General features: G+C 37.5%; 1 protein-coding gene across 3 annotated transcripts in view; it reads left to right on the top strand.

The window, feature by feature from the left end:
* Window positions 1–14,860, top strand: part of vti1a (vesicle transport through interaction with t-SNAREs 1A) — a 125,030-nt gene that overhangs the window by 27,552 nt on the left and 82,618 nt on the right. For 2 of the 3 annotated variants that reach the window (XM_039665075.2, XM_039665073.2), the window contains exons 5-6: window positions 120–140; window positions 7,711–7,795. In XM_039665075.2, the coding sequence (XP_039521009.1) occupies window positions 120–140; window positions 7,711–7,795 (106 nt within the window). The remainder of the gene's footprint in view (window positions 1–119; window positions 141–7,710; window positions 7,796–14,860) is intronic. The other variant, XM_039665074.2, reaches the window with a different exon arrangement.

Here is a 14,860-nt window from a genome sequence, read left to right as displayed (position 1 = left end):
AGGTTAATTCCGTACCCAGCCGCATGACTGATCTGCTTCCTGCCATGTCTCGGCTTTTTATCTATCTCTCTCTCACTCTCTTTTTCTCCCTCCCTCTATTTTGTGCCTTCATGTGGCAGCTGATAAAGTTACGTGAAGAGGTAAGTGCTGCTCTTCCTTCCCATTTTGGTTTCCTCTTTTTCCAGCGGATCCTCCATTCATTTTCCCGCTTCGTCTGAATAAAGAAGGCGTAATCTGATTTTTGAGTCTCTTTTGATTGAGCTCAAAATGAGGCTCATTTTTACATGCTGCTCTATGAGGAACTGAATCAAAGCTGTTTCACACCAAACCTTAAAAGATTTGATCAGCTTGTCAAAACATTCATCTAATGTGAACATGCAACAAGGATGCTGTTATAATAAAAAGGGAGGGGAGACCGGGATATTAAGCTTTTATTCTCTTTTAGTGATGGGTCACGATGTTAGTTCAACATTAGTTGATTACTAGTTTATAAACTTTGATATTTTTAGTAGCAGTGTTTTCATTAGAATGCTGTGCTTTAGCTGTGAAGTAGTTTGCATGGAAAAATTATTTTGTAAATAATTATAATACTGTTGACTGATGGTGTACCTCATATCTAACACTAATTTATTTTAAATGTCAAGTTAAAAAGTTCAAGTTAATACGTTTTTTTCACTGTTTCATAATTGCTCTGTTTTTGAACACAAAGATACGTCATGTGTTCGCATCTTTGTCGCATCAATATACATGCCTGTGTGTGTATTTTTATATATATATAAATACATACACAAAATAATTATACACATTGCACCCACATATATTATGTAAACACAAACTTTTATTTTGGATGCGATTAATCACGATTAATCGTTTCACAGCCCTAATATATTTATTTATTTATTAAGATTTATAAATATATTTTATTCAGCGAGAATGCATCAAATTGATGATTTAAAGGTGATGATTTAAAATGCTACAACAGATTTATCCAAAGAATCCTGAAACAAAAATTAAGCAGCATAAGAGTTTTTTTTTACTTGAGCACTAAATTAAGATTTAACAGTTTTCGAAGTATCATTTAACACTAAATAATATTCAGCATATTAAAAACATTGCAATGGCAAAGGCATTCTACTTTATTTGTGATCAAATAAATTAAGTATTGCTCAAAACAAGGGCAGGTATTGCGTACACCTGGATTTCAAAGCTACGCACAGCTTCATAAATCAAGGGGTGAGCGGAGTGTAAGCATAATCTTGCGACAAAATATATGCCCGTTTCTACGCAAGAATGAAAAATGAGGGCCACTAACCCCAAATGTCAGAACGCTATGCTATATTTGTAAATTTAGATCACCTTTCTTAAAACAGAAAGGTGACTTAAGTCAGGTGACCTTAAGACAGATTAGTCAACTAATCATTCACCACTTTAGTAGTATACAGCAGGCATACCAAACCTTATTCGCCTACCCTTATTCAAATCTTCTAAATTGTTTCATTTACCACATATAAAATGAACTAGGCTATATTTCAGTCTTTATCGCTTTTTCTTTTGGCTTCTGCTGGTATGTTATTAGCACACATGGCTCTGAATTTACAGCCAACTGCCGAGTTCTCTTTAAGTAACGTTAGGAAGCAGCCCAAAGACGTTCCCCCCACTTAGTGGATGAGAATACAATAGCCTGCCTTCTAGTTTGAGATGAGGGGACAATTTGTAATGTCTTTTTGTGTTTCTAGCATTCATCCGACTTGGAAGTGAGCATGTATGTGGATTACGGCAAAAAGGCTGTCGTTCCAATGTGCGTGTGTGTGTGTAGTTGCTTGCTGGTATCTTCATCTCCTGTCTAGGGTTGTGTGTGTGTGTGTGTGTGTTGTTTGGACTTGGGATTCCCCTATTCATAGACACATGCAGACACACAGACTGCAATATCTGAAGATCTTCATTCATAAAGGAAGCCTCCTCTCAGTGGAGGACTGGATAGCACTGCATCATGCTTCTTGTTTAGTAAATGATTGCTTATCTTTGAAGATAACGCTGTTTACAATGCAAATTTCTAATCTTGAAAAAAGTGTAAAGATGCATTAAATATTTATGGATGGGAAAAAAATCTGTCATCTTATGAAAATAAAATGACACTTGCATCATTCTATTAATTCACTACTGTAAGTATGTGTCATCCTGTTATGTACTGTAAAAAATAAATAAATAACACAAATTCTTGAATAATGATCCATCTTGAAGCTATACCAAAAACATTTAAAGCTACACTGTGTGATTTTTACACCCATCTAGCGGTGAAAAGGTATATGACAATCCACTGAATATTAGTTTCTGTTCCTCTCAATTCCGATTTCGTTTTAACTCCTACGGTGGCCAATGTAGTCCAAGATTAACATGGCTTCCAGTTTGACCTCGTCCACGTAAATGCGAAAGGCGAAGCTTGAATTAACGGGTATGTCCCTCTTTGGCTAATGTACTTTCAAGATGGAGGGGCAACATGGCGACCGACCTTAGAACCCCTTACCCGTATGTATTTTCAATGGCTTATTATACACTCACGAGAATACTTTATTGCTTTAACGAGGTAAATATACATTAATGAGAACATATATTTTTGAAAGAACTAAGTGTTTTTAGCTAAGAATAAACTAAAAGAGTTACACAGTGTAGCTTTAAGTAAACATTCCAGAGCAGGCAAGCTCATGCTAGAAAATCCTCTTAGCTCACATAAGAGAAGAAATTCAGCACTGTCTCTGGTTTGGAGGATCTTTGTATAGACTCCTGTGTCTGTGTTTGTCTGACTATCAGTATATTGTTTAGATTTCTTCCCTCCCTATGATAGAATAATCCCATCTGTAGAGCCACACCACCACCCTGCATTTATAATTTACAGCACCTCAGTTCTACCTTGACTCGTGTGCTTCTACTTTTTTTTGTTATTGTTTTTTCCCAAATGACCAGACAAAATGGGAGTATAGCATTTTTTTCAACCATGAGTAAGAAGATACCTTTAGTGGGGTTTTTAGCCTATAACGCGCAGCATTTAAATCACATTTATTCGTTCTCACATTTTACCGAATTTAAATCAAAGCCTGTGTAGCTTATACACACTTAGCCTGCTTTTTAAAACTGTACTTTTCCTCAGCTGGAAAACATGTTTAAATATTTAGCACCCTTATTCACAGCTGTTTGACACTTGTAATTCCTTTTCTTACAAGTCCCAAACAAACGTTGGAGAAGATCACATAGTCAGTCTGAATCATAGCTGTCATCATTATTCACTTTGACTATACCCTCCCCATTTGAAATAATAAGGAATCATCAAAACTTTTGAAAATTGCGATTGTAAGCGCTCGTGTTTGATATTGAAAAAAGGGGAGAGAGAAGGGAAGACAATTCTTTTGAGTTGCATTCGCATTGTTCCTGGGTTCCACGTTAATAACTTACAACTGAAGTGCGGTTCTTCACGAAAGGGGAAAAAAATGGTGAAGAAAGAAAAAAAAACTCGTTCATAGTATCTAAGAACGTCTTTGTTGAAAAAGTAGGTGTCAGATAAAAAGGCATACATGCTTTGGCACAAATGAGAAGGGGCGCGTGCAGAGGCGGTCGCAGGCGCACCAATATTTATCATGCCCTCTTTAAAAGAAGCTTCTGTTGAACTCCATAAGACCAAAAAAGAGAGACAATTTTGACAGTCATGCTGCTCTAATAGTGAATAAATGAAGAAATAACAGCGGGTTCCTTTTATTTAGGTCAGTTTGGTCTATGAGAGTGAGTGATATGCATCCAGGGCTTTTTCTTTTAAATATCTGAACTTGTATGCTATGTCTAAGAGGTTTTGTTACTCATAAAGATCTCATTGCGGATGCATTTTGGATCCGTATGTCAGCCCTTTATCCAAAACAAATTCTCAGAGCGACGTAATTCGTTTTGATTGGTGATTCATTTTCATTTTCAGGAAGTCGGCGTTGTCACGTTGTTGTTGTCGTCCCTGCACCTACGTGGCCACCTTCGTTGTTACCCCGGTGTGTGTCACCCTTATTCCCCCACACACTCGCACAATAGACATCAACAACCCCCCCACCCCACACACACCTCACCCCTCGGAAATATAGACCGACTGAGAGAGTGAGAATGAGCGAGGGAGACAAATTCAAGAAAAAGCTTTGAAGTGGCTTTCCGGCGCGCGAGTCTGCTGGCCGTCTCCCCGAGACGTGTCACCTTTGCCGAGAGGGAATAGGAAATCACGTTTCGAATGGTAATGATAACATACTAATCACTTGAGCTCTTTGAAGACGGGGGAGCGAGCTACTCTGTCAGTATCCCCGGCTGCCTTGTGCTTCCAGGCACATCCCTGGTCTAGGTGTATTAGTTTAAGCGGTGCATGTCAATACGTCCCCTCCATCTCAGCTGATCCAGAGGGGCTCATTAGGCAGAGATGGCTCCCTTTTCCCCATACGCACTCCCACCCCCGTTCTCTCCTCTCCCTCTCTCTCTCTCTCACACACACACACACACACACACACACACACCAACACCCCCTCCCTTAAACTATTAAAAAGTATTTCAGCTATTTTAAATGACATCTGTCAACTGTGAAGGAAAAAAAGTTTAGATTCTGCCTTCTCTGTGGTTGTCAAACTTTGAAAAGTGGAATGTCGTCTATTTTTCATTTCACTTCCTTGGAGTGATTAGCAGCTACATATTTTGACAGCTTAACTAGAACTGGAAACTCGTTTCTCTCTTTTTTTCCCTCTGCCTTTATTCTTTCTGTGCATGTAAATTGGAATAAAGGTTACCATTCTTTTGAAATATAGTTACCTCTCTCTGTTATGTATTTAAAAATGGAAATGGAGTGGTCTAATTTAGTGTTCACAGTCATAAATGATATGGCTTATCAGATAATCGGTGTGTGTGTGAATTGTGGTGGATGATTCTTAGCCCGGTTTTCATTGGGTTTTCCAGCGTAGTCTCATCCCAAGAAGTCATACAACTGACGTCTTGGGACGTCTTGTGACCATATTCAACATCCGCCTTTTTAGGGTACCCTTAAACGTTGGTTAGATGATGTTATCGGATCCTAACCCTACCCCAGACCTAAACCTACCCCTAAACCTACCCCGTCACTTAACCGACGTTAAAAGTTGAATGCGCCAACTTTTAAACAAGGAATTGTATTAGAAATATTGCAAATTCTAAACTATTTTTAAGTCAGTAATGAAATAGGTACAGATTTGTAACAATTAACTTCTTTTTACTGGGCTGATTTTCTTCTATTGAAGCAAAAGATGCTCTTTAGATCATTCTCAAATGATGCTGGATCACATGATCAACAGGTTTTAAGAAAAAAGGGAGCAAACCAAAATCAAAGACATTCTGAAAATGAATGAATGAAAACCCTTAAATTAAATTGGGAAAATGCAAAATAAAATCATTTTGACAAGTGAACTTCTGGACCCCGCTGTAGGTTATTTTGAGCACATGTATATTTATATATGTATGAGATTTCTTTCTACATAAAATATAATTTCTAGTGATGTATTGTGTGTGTGTGGGTGTGCGCATATACTCCAGTTCAAAGTTTAGGGTCAGTAAGATTTTTACGATTTTCGGCAGCATTTTATTTTTTTTACGGCTTTTATTCCGCAGGGAGCATTAAATTGATCAAAAGTGACAGTAAAGGCATTTATAATGTTAAAATGATTTCTATTTCAAATAAATACTGTTCTTTTGAAATTTATATTCATCAAAGAATACTGTAAAAAAATCTATCACACTTTCCATTAAAAAATATTAAGCAGCACAACTGTTTTCAACTGTTATAATATTAAGAAATCGTCATTATTATAATGATTTCGCAAGGATCATGTGACACTGAAGACTGGAGTAATGATGCTGAAAATTCAGCTTTGCTGTCACATGAATAAATTAAACCTAAAAATATATTATTTATATAATATTCTCTATATTAAAATAGAAAATAGTTATTTTAAACTGTAAAGGTTTTTCACACTATTACTATTTTACTGTATTTTAAGATTTTTATTTTATGTTATCAAAAGATAGCAAATCTGAGACCACTTCATTCGAAGGACGTATAAATGCTGTTGATGTTGTGCAATATTTATTGCGCCTGTCTCTTGGCCATGGTGTCTATTTTCATCTTACATTTATTAACTTCTGACTTAACATCTGCAACTCAACACAAGCCATACCAAACTTTCTTTGAAAAAGTTGATGACATGCCTCATTGGTTTGCATTATTTAGAGCAGGGATCTCAACTCAACTTAACCAGTGACGGAGGTAGAGTCTGGGTCAGGCTGGGCCACATCTAGTATTCCACAAAAAAATTGTATTCATGTATTCCAAAAAAGTAGCACAACTGGTCCAATCTTCACAATCTTTAATGTTTCTTCTGAACTGTTCCTCTGAATTTGAACATTTCTTTCTTGGTTCTTCATGAGCGTGTTGACAGTTCTGACAGTTGAAGTTCATTTTACAAACTTTCTTTGTCTTTTCCTTATACACAACATCTTTGTGATACTTCATTTTACAAACATTCTTTTTCTTTTCCTTATAACACATCTTTGTGATACTTAAATGTGCTCATGTCCTTTTTATTTTCTTTATACAACACATTAATATGATATTGAACGTTTTTTTTTTGGAAGACACATTTCTTTTCATTATACTCAGAGAAACAATTATTGATTTTGAAATACAAATATGTCATGTCTGCCCGTCTTATTGAATTCTTTCTACACATGTATAGTGTCTCAGGCAAATTACTGACTTTGCACAAATCAAAGCAAACCTTCTTATCAACCTGTTGGACACATATTACAAGCGAAAAATGATTATTCTCCTATTGTTTAAGAGCAGGGGTCTCCAACTCGTCACTTGCGAGCTACCAATAGCTCGTGGCCTGATTGGTGGTAGCTCGCCAAGGGGTCTGTTCACATATTTTGCGCGCTCAAGTTCGTTATTTCAAATGTAGGTGCGCGGTAAACGCGCTCATTTTTTCCAGGCGCAGTATGTTTGTACTTCGTGGTTGTCTATGACAACTATTGACAACAAACCAACAGTGAGCTGTCACGAGACTATGGTAGCCAATAAGGGATAAAAAAAATTAAAAAAAATAAATAAACACGAGTTTCAGACCACTGATTTAGAGTGACCCCTAAAACATCCAAAATGCATTGTAGAGAAAACAAGTGTTGTCAGCATACATATCAAATAAAAAAAAACGTAGTGTAAAGAGGTTCATGGTGGCATCCTGAACTTATCAAACTAACAGAACCTGTGTAATCTGAAGCAGCATTTGAAAATATATTGCAGCTCAATTAGCCATCCCTCCCATGCTAATCTTTGCCCTGGTTCTAAATAGGAGCTAATGAGATCTGGCAACACCTTCAGAACAAATCCACTGCAAAAAGGAAGTCTCAATTAAAAAGAAAGGAAAGGTGTTAGATTGGAGCTCTGTCATTTTTTTGCTCCAGAATTCGCACAAAGATCAGTCCAATTTGTTATGAAAAACGCAACTCGTAATTAGGCGTTCTTGAATCAATGTATAGGTTAAATTTATTCTAGCATATTAGTCTATTCCCTTTTGTCTTAGGTTGCCTATTATTATTATTATTATGTTGAAAAATGTCCTATTCTTCACAATCATTCTCATTGTTTTCTTTCTGTATGTGGTTTGTTTTCAGAGAGCACATCTGTTGGACAACACAGAGAGGCTGGAAAGGTCATCTCGGAGGCTGGAAGCTGGCTACCAGATAGCAGTAGAAACCGGTAGGCATTCTGGGTAGGGGGGGTAAGCGACAGCAAATTGTCTCGCTCGTATGCGTGCTAAAAAGAGAGAGAGTTGGAAAAAAAAACGCCTTGACGACTGGTGACATTTTCAGGAGCACATCAAAGAGAAGCAAGGGAGAGAAAGGTGTAGAGCAGCAGCCGCAGTGCTGTTAGACTCACACAAAACACACTGCCTTATTTCCATTCACCTACCTGTGTGTGTGTGTGTGTGTGAGAGAGAGAGAGAGTTTTTAATATGGGTACCAAATGATGGCGTGTCGACTAGAATAAACAACAACAGCCTGCCTCCACCGTCCTGCAATTCTTAGAGCCAAATAAAGACACAGATCTTTTAATAAACTGATTTCTAAATAAAGCACCCTCGACGTCACCTGATTCACACCTGTCTGAAGAATAGTTTTCATCTTTAAATACAAGAAAATGAACTAATTTAGATCTGAAATAGATTAAATCAGCAGGCATCTTCTTCTTTTTTTTTTTTGCCTGACTGTCAACGTGTTGTTGAAGCAGAGTGTATTCCTCAGAGACATATCAAAGCTCGTTCTTCAAGAAGCTACTGGCTTTCTTTGGCTTCTGCCTTAGTTTTGAAAAGTTTGTTAATTTACACTATAATGGTAGGGTGGCTCGTGCGCCACATCGACACAGTTAATAATTCAAATCAAGAAAGGGTTTCGCAGACCACTGGCTTTTGATGTCTCGCAAGAACAACTCACAAATTCATAAATGCAATCTGCATCTCTGCTGAAAAATTTAGTTTCATTTATTTTGGATCCTCTCAAGCCCGTGCTTGGTATTTTCTTTTCCTGCATAATTTTTTTACATACATTTTTTTTTTTTTCAGTTCATCGCATGAAGGCCTTTTGTTTGCATATTTTTCACTTATATCTGCCCAATTGAATTGCCGGCTTTCTAGTAGGAACCAAAGCAGAAGCCCATACACTCCAACGGTGGGATCAGACTCCCTGTGAGAGGAGTTTTTCCCCCATCAAGGACGGCTTCTGCCTCTGAGACCCGTTACAATGCCACACCGCTCAGTGTGGGAGCCGCAAGCGCAGAACAATGTCTGTTTACTCAGCCTTTCTCTAACCGCGTTAAAGCGCAACTCGGCCTGTGCGTCTCACTCCTGTGATCCTAATCCCTGACCCCCTTACACCACCGACCACCCCAACACTCGCGTACACAAACACCTGCATCTTAAAAGCGTAGCGGCAGGTAGTCCTAAACTGAAGTGGCCCAAGAAGGACAAATCATATACTTTTGGGATTTGGGCACAGCTACTGTGCGGGAAATGCACAGAGTAGCGGTAAACGCGGACCTGCTTCGGTGGCTGTTGAGGAGCTACAGAGATAGATGCGCTTTGTTTGGGTTACGGCCGTGACCCCTCGCTCCCTGTGTCACACTGAGGCAGATCAGCCAGTTCATAAACCGTGTGTTAAAATTCACTCGAGCGACAAACCACACCTGCTACAGCGCTGGCTATCGAGCGCCTACGGGTATCTGCTATTCTGTAACAAAACAAAAATATAATTGCTAATAATAAAATGGTATTTTTTTTTATAGATTTTCTATTTTATAAAATAGTAATATAATTAAATATTTCATAAAATATATTAGATTTGTTTGTTTAGATTTGTTATTTACTTAAAAATATATATTTTTGCTTTTACTATGTGTTTTCTGTGTATACTTATATATATATATATTGTACTATATTATTTAGCTTGAAGTAAAAGATAATATATATTAAATGTATTTAAATGTTACACAAACACACACACACACACAAAATACATTTGAATGTGTGTGTGTGTATAGGAAAGCATAGTAAAAATAATATCAGTTTGTTTGCAAATGGTATATAAATTGCAAATTACTATATTATTCACTCTACAGTTACGGTCAAATTTACTTTAATAGTAGTTTCACTACTAGTATAATCTAGTGGTCAATGCTTTGTGCCAATAATACACAATGTTGCTTAAGATTGAATTGTTTTATCTTTGATTTTATAATTTCTGTTCATTTGTAATTTATATTTAAAAATTTCACTAGAAGACTAAATTTAAGATTGAAACATTTCAAACCTGCATTGCGTATTAACCAAATGATTTATTTTTCATCATGATGATTTGTTAAATTTGTCGTAGACTGAATTCTTAGATTTCTTTTTTTGTTGCAAAAATCTACTGGGATTTCAGTAAAAAACTGCATATCCTCCATATCGTGTATTTTTGTATGTAATTGGAATCAGATTTTTTGGACCTTTTCAGTAAGGAGACTGTGTTTGTGTGATTTGTTTTTTAAGGGTGATTTAGTGTGTGATGCGTTCAGTCCAGCAGCAGCGGTGTGTCATGAGCACTCCAGGCCCTCTGAGAGATATTGAGAGTGTTCTCTGGACATGCAGAGCTTTTTACCAAACTGTTTGTCTCATAAATAAAGTATGGGTCTTCATTAGAAGAGGGCACCCACTTTAAAGCTGCCTGAACCAGAGGCACGCCGGCCTGAAGAGAGCCTGGAGTACAGTAGGAGGGAGCAAAGCAGCCAATTTAAAGGCATTTAAATCAGAGATGTCCCAGAGCCCATGAGCATTAAATAAACCATAATCAAAGAAGTGCCCGGCTGTTTATAAAAGCCAAGGAAGTGGGGAAGAGTTTTTGTGTGGAAAATAAAATACCTAGGGGTGTAATTTTGTTGTTTGCACTCACATTTGGGATTGTTAAAGGATTTCGTAATATTTATTTACATTAGAAAAAAATGTAATCACAGGCAGTTTATGGAATGACCTCAAAATCTATTAATTAATCGTAATGAATTTTAACGGAGCGTCCGATGTAAACAAACAAGCCGAAAGAAACCGTGTCCGTACGGAGCAGAGTGGTGGCCCTCGGATACGCAGCTGCCGCTGCGGCGGCGGCGGATCGATGGGGCAAAATGAAACCGGCTCATTAGGGATTGATTTCAGCAGTGTTTAGATAAGCAGAGTGGGTCGGGGCCTGGCCCCTGGGGGCCTCACCAGGGCCCAAAGTTCACGCAGAGCCAGGTAGAGAGTGTCTCTGCAGGCCATCATCTTTATTAGCACCCAGATAAGCTGATTATGCCATGTCAATCAAAGGTGCCAATGACTCAATCGAGAGGCCCTTCTTTTCTTTCTCTCTCCTTCCTTTTTTCCTCTCTTTTTCTTTTTTTGTGATAAATCATTGAAGCGACCAACAAAGCAGTAGCCATGGCGGCTAAGCTAAGCAGCCCTGCAGTTGTCACCAAGACAGACGACGCAAAGACCCTGTGATGATGTGACGACTGTATTAAAGAGTACATCAATTTGTTCGAGAGCGGTTTGATTTTTTTTTTCTTTCTGCTGCGGTATTAAAAGAGCATACGAGGTAGGAGAGTCGTCATTGTCGTCGAAGGCTTTGCGGGGAAGCCGAGCGCGCCCCTGATAGAAATAAATAACGAAATAAATGATCGAATGAAGAAATAAATAAATAAATAGGTTTTGTAAACTTGAAGAAACGCTGCTCCTTTTGAGTGTGAGCACGGCTTTAAGACATGCTGTGTCAGTCCATGGGTGTCAGAGTGTCCCAGTAACACACGCGCGATTGTCTCCGTCTCTCTGTTTCACTCTCTCTAGCTGTTTTTCTTTCTCCTCCATGTTATCGTCATTCTTTCATTTTCTTTCCTTCATCCCTCTCCTCCGGACTTTCGGGTTGTTTTCTGCCATTTCATGAAACTGATAACTTTGAATGGAATTTCCTTTTTGCCATGACCTTTTCTTCTCAAGCACTTAATTTAGACATTTTTAATTTAATGTCAACATGGAATTGAATGCATTCAGTTGTTTTAATTTTAAATAATATTAAATAATCTCTAAAAATAGTATAATATTTAGTTATATAACATAAAATGATGTTATAATAATAATGATAGCAAATGACTGGAAAATTTGAATGTGTTTAATATTGTACAAAAAAATTCTGTTATTGTTAAATATGTTGAATAATCTTAAACAAATATATATTTAGAATATGTAGTTATATAAATGTGTATAATAATATTAATGACATAAATAATACATTAATTTAGAGCTGTTTTATGCTTGGTAAATGAATGAAAAATGTAAAAATGAAATTGAATGCGTTCAGTAATGTACTAAAAAGTTACTGTTATTGTTAAATAATATTTTGAATAATCTTTTAAGATAAAATACTATATTCAGAATATTTAGTTATTTAATAAAAGTTATATAATAATAATAATGATGAGCAATTTTATGCTGGGTAAATTCTAAATAAGATATCAGTATTTTTATCAAACTATATTTAATTTTCTGTACAAGTTATATTTCCACTATAAGTAATTGTTTTATAGCCTTTCATTATTTATTTCAGCGTGGTGGCTGTTCCACTTGATTTCCGTCATTGTATAGTCGTGTTTAAAGTTTCAGAACATCGCTACTGTTCTCTCTTTAATGAGGACAATTTGGTGAAGTGGATTTCCTCGAGGTATAGCATACCAAATAACTTGGGTTTTTGTAGTTTTCTGAAATCTGAATGCCGTATTGTGTTTCAAAAAGAATATGCTGTTATTTGATAATTGTTTGATTCATGGAGCAGAGCCACAAGAGTTAAATATTTCAATAGCAGAGTTTGCAGATATGCAGAAAGGAGAACTTAGCTGGAGTGGGTTTTCTAAAGACAATGGTGGGTTTTTGTGTTATAATGAGGGCATTTTCTCATTGAAAATGTATGTTTTTTTTTTTTTGGCTACAACTTAGGCCTGTACTTTAGAAGTTTGAACCTATGTTAGTGCTTATTAAATATGAATACACAATGTAAACCTCTTGTAAAAAATTTATTCAAAGAAATATGTATATAAGGGATGGGGTGTGTGAGTGCAATATAAGGTTTTCGACTCCGTAAATCTACCTACGGGTGAGCTGTTTATCACGAAACCCCCCGGCGGATGAAAGGCGATGTAATAATGATTTTTTTTTTCTCTCCTAATCGGGCCTTGTCAGCGAGGCGTCTTATCGTGGAGAGGAAAATGACACCGATACTATCGAAGAGCCCAGAGTCCAAGTTTGTGTCGCTCCCCCCCAATCACGCCGGACCCGGCCTCGCCGTATCTAGCGCCGCCACAAACGGCAAGCGGCGCTTTTTTCATCTGGACTTCAAAAACGGTCCCCGTCATTAAAATTGCACCCGCGTTCGGCTGCAGGGATCAGCCGCTCCGGAGCGAAAATGGGATGTGGGAGAGGAGGCTCGCTAAATGTGCTAATTCTGTCCTCACATGTTTACGGCTTAATTTTAATCGGTTTGAGCGAGGGAGGAGGGAGGGGTTGTTTGGGGGGGCTGAAAAAAAAAAAGCCTCACATTGCAATAAATCGCCATTATCTTTGACACTGAAGGACTCAGCTGTTCCAAGGATTTTGGGGTCTGTGAGCAACAGTATTATATGGAGACACACAAAAGTGTTTACGCTTGAATTGCGGTGGCCGAGGTGCACTCACTGATTTCAGCACGTCCAGACAATAGGCCGAACTTTCACAATGGCAAAGCCAGGCTCTTAATGCAAGAGCTGAACCAACAAACTTGACTAGCCGCTAGCCGGTGTGTTTGTGTTCGCATCTATCTGTCTCAGGGATTGCCGATAGAGAGTGCAGGTGTCGACGAGTTGATGTATTCCAATCGGTATTTGCTCATGTTAAGTTGCGATCATTGACTGTTGTGTCACCTAATGTGTTTTGAGAGGTTTTTTCCATTGTGTGATGGGGAGCAGATCCGTTTTTCAAGATCAACTATTGAGTGACAGAACGCTTTCCACATGCATATTATGAATAATATGCTCTCCAGCAACACTTGCCACCTGCTAAATGCCTACTTGCCACCTAAACAAAATCTACAGTATCCTCAGGGTTGAGTTCAAACTGAAGTTAATTTGTTGGATTGAAACACAGTAAAACGAAACGGAAAATAAATATGTAAGGAGGCAATCACAGGTCATAATTATTTAATCTAATCATTATTATTATTATTCTCAGATTAAGTACTGGTACATTGCTGTATTTATGATTCACTACTGAAATGGACTGAGCACTGTAATGTACAATGTGACCAATCTTTTATTATTAATGTCTCGTTTTATTGTTTTTGTATCATTAGTGCTACTAAACGTATTTGAAGTAACTTGTCAGTAAGGTAGAGAGCGAGAGAGACATTTTAATTTCAAATAATATGTGTCTATTTTTATCAGACACGCACACAAACAGTCTTTCATTGACCTTTGGTTGCCGGAGAGAGAGTGAAAGAGGGCACTCGAGCTGGATGGCGTTAAATAAAACTGTTTTAGAAGGAAATGGAAGACAAAAGCGAATACCCAGGACCCCCATGGGCGCTTCCTCATCGGCCGCTTTAAAGAGCTGGCACATCTGAGGCACTGCAATATCAAAAAGCAGAGAGAAAAAGTGAAATGAAGTAAAAGGAAAAGTGGAGAGGGGGGAAGAGAGAGTGGCAGTACCTTGTCACTGCGGAATGAGGATCATAAACGGTAATTGTGTGATGGGAGTGACACGCTGATGACAGCAGATTGATGGCAGTTGAAAAGCGAGCGTAATTCACTAAGGAGTCGCAGAGAGTTGGGTGGCTGAGATTAAGAGAGGAAACTAGTCAGACTGAGCTCTGAAAATACAGAAGGACAGCGGTTTAGGCTTCACTTGTGCTTGCAGTTTTGTTTGTTCTCGCTTTATTTATCTCTCAGTGCATCGGACCTGAAACGGTCCTGCTCAGAGTACCGCATTTTTATTTATTTTTATTTTTTTGTGGATTTTTCTTCTTAACTAGCTAAACATTTGGATTTTAGTCATTAAATTAAAAATGTAAAAGTTTTGTTTATATGCAGTTTTCTCTAGAAGCCTGAATATAAAATAAAATAAAATTAGAATAAAAACTGGTTGGTGCATTAAAAGTGCGTTAAGATTTGAAAGTCAGAATGTAGGTTTATTATATTTCGAAATTATTTCGATTTCATTAAAATAATATTGTTTAATTT

Source organism: Pimephales promelas, chromosome 17 (assembly GCF_988280905.1).
Source record: "Pimephales promelas chromosome 17, fPimPro1.hap1.1, whole genome shotgun sequence".
NCBI classification, from domain to species: Eukaryota; Metazoa; Chordata; class Actinopteri; order Cypriniformes; family Leuciscidae; genus Pimephales; species Pimephales promelas.
This window is presented reverse-complemented; position numbering and strand designations above follow the sequence as displayed.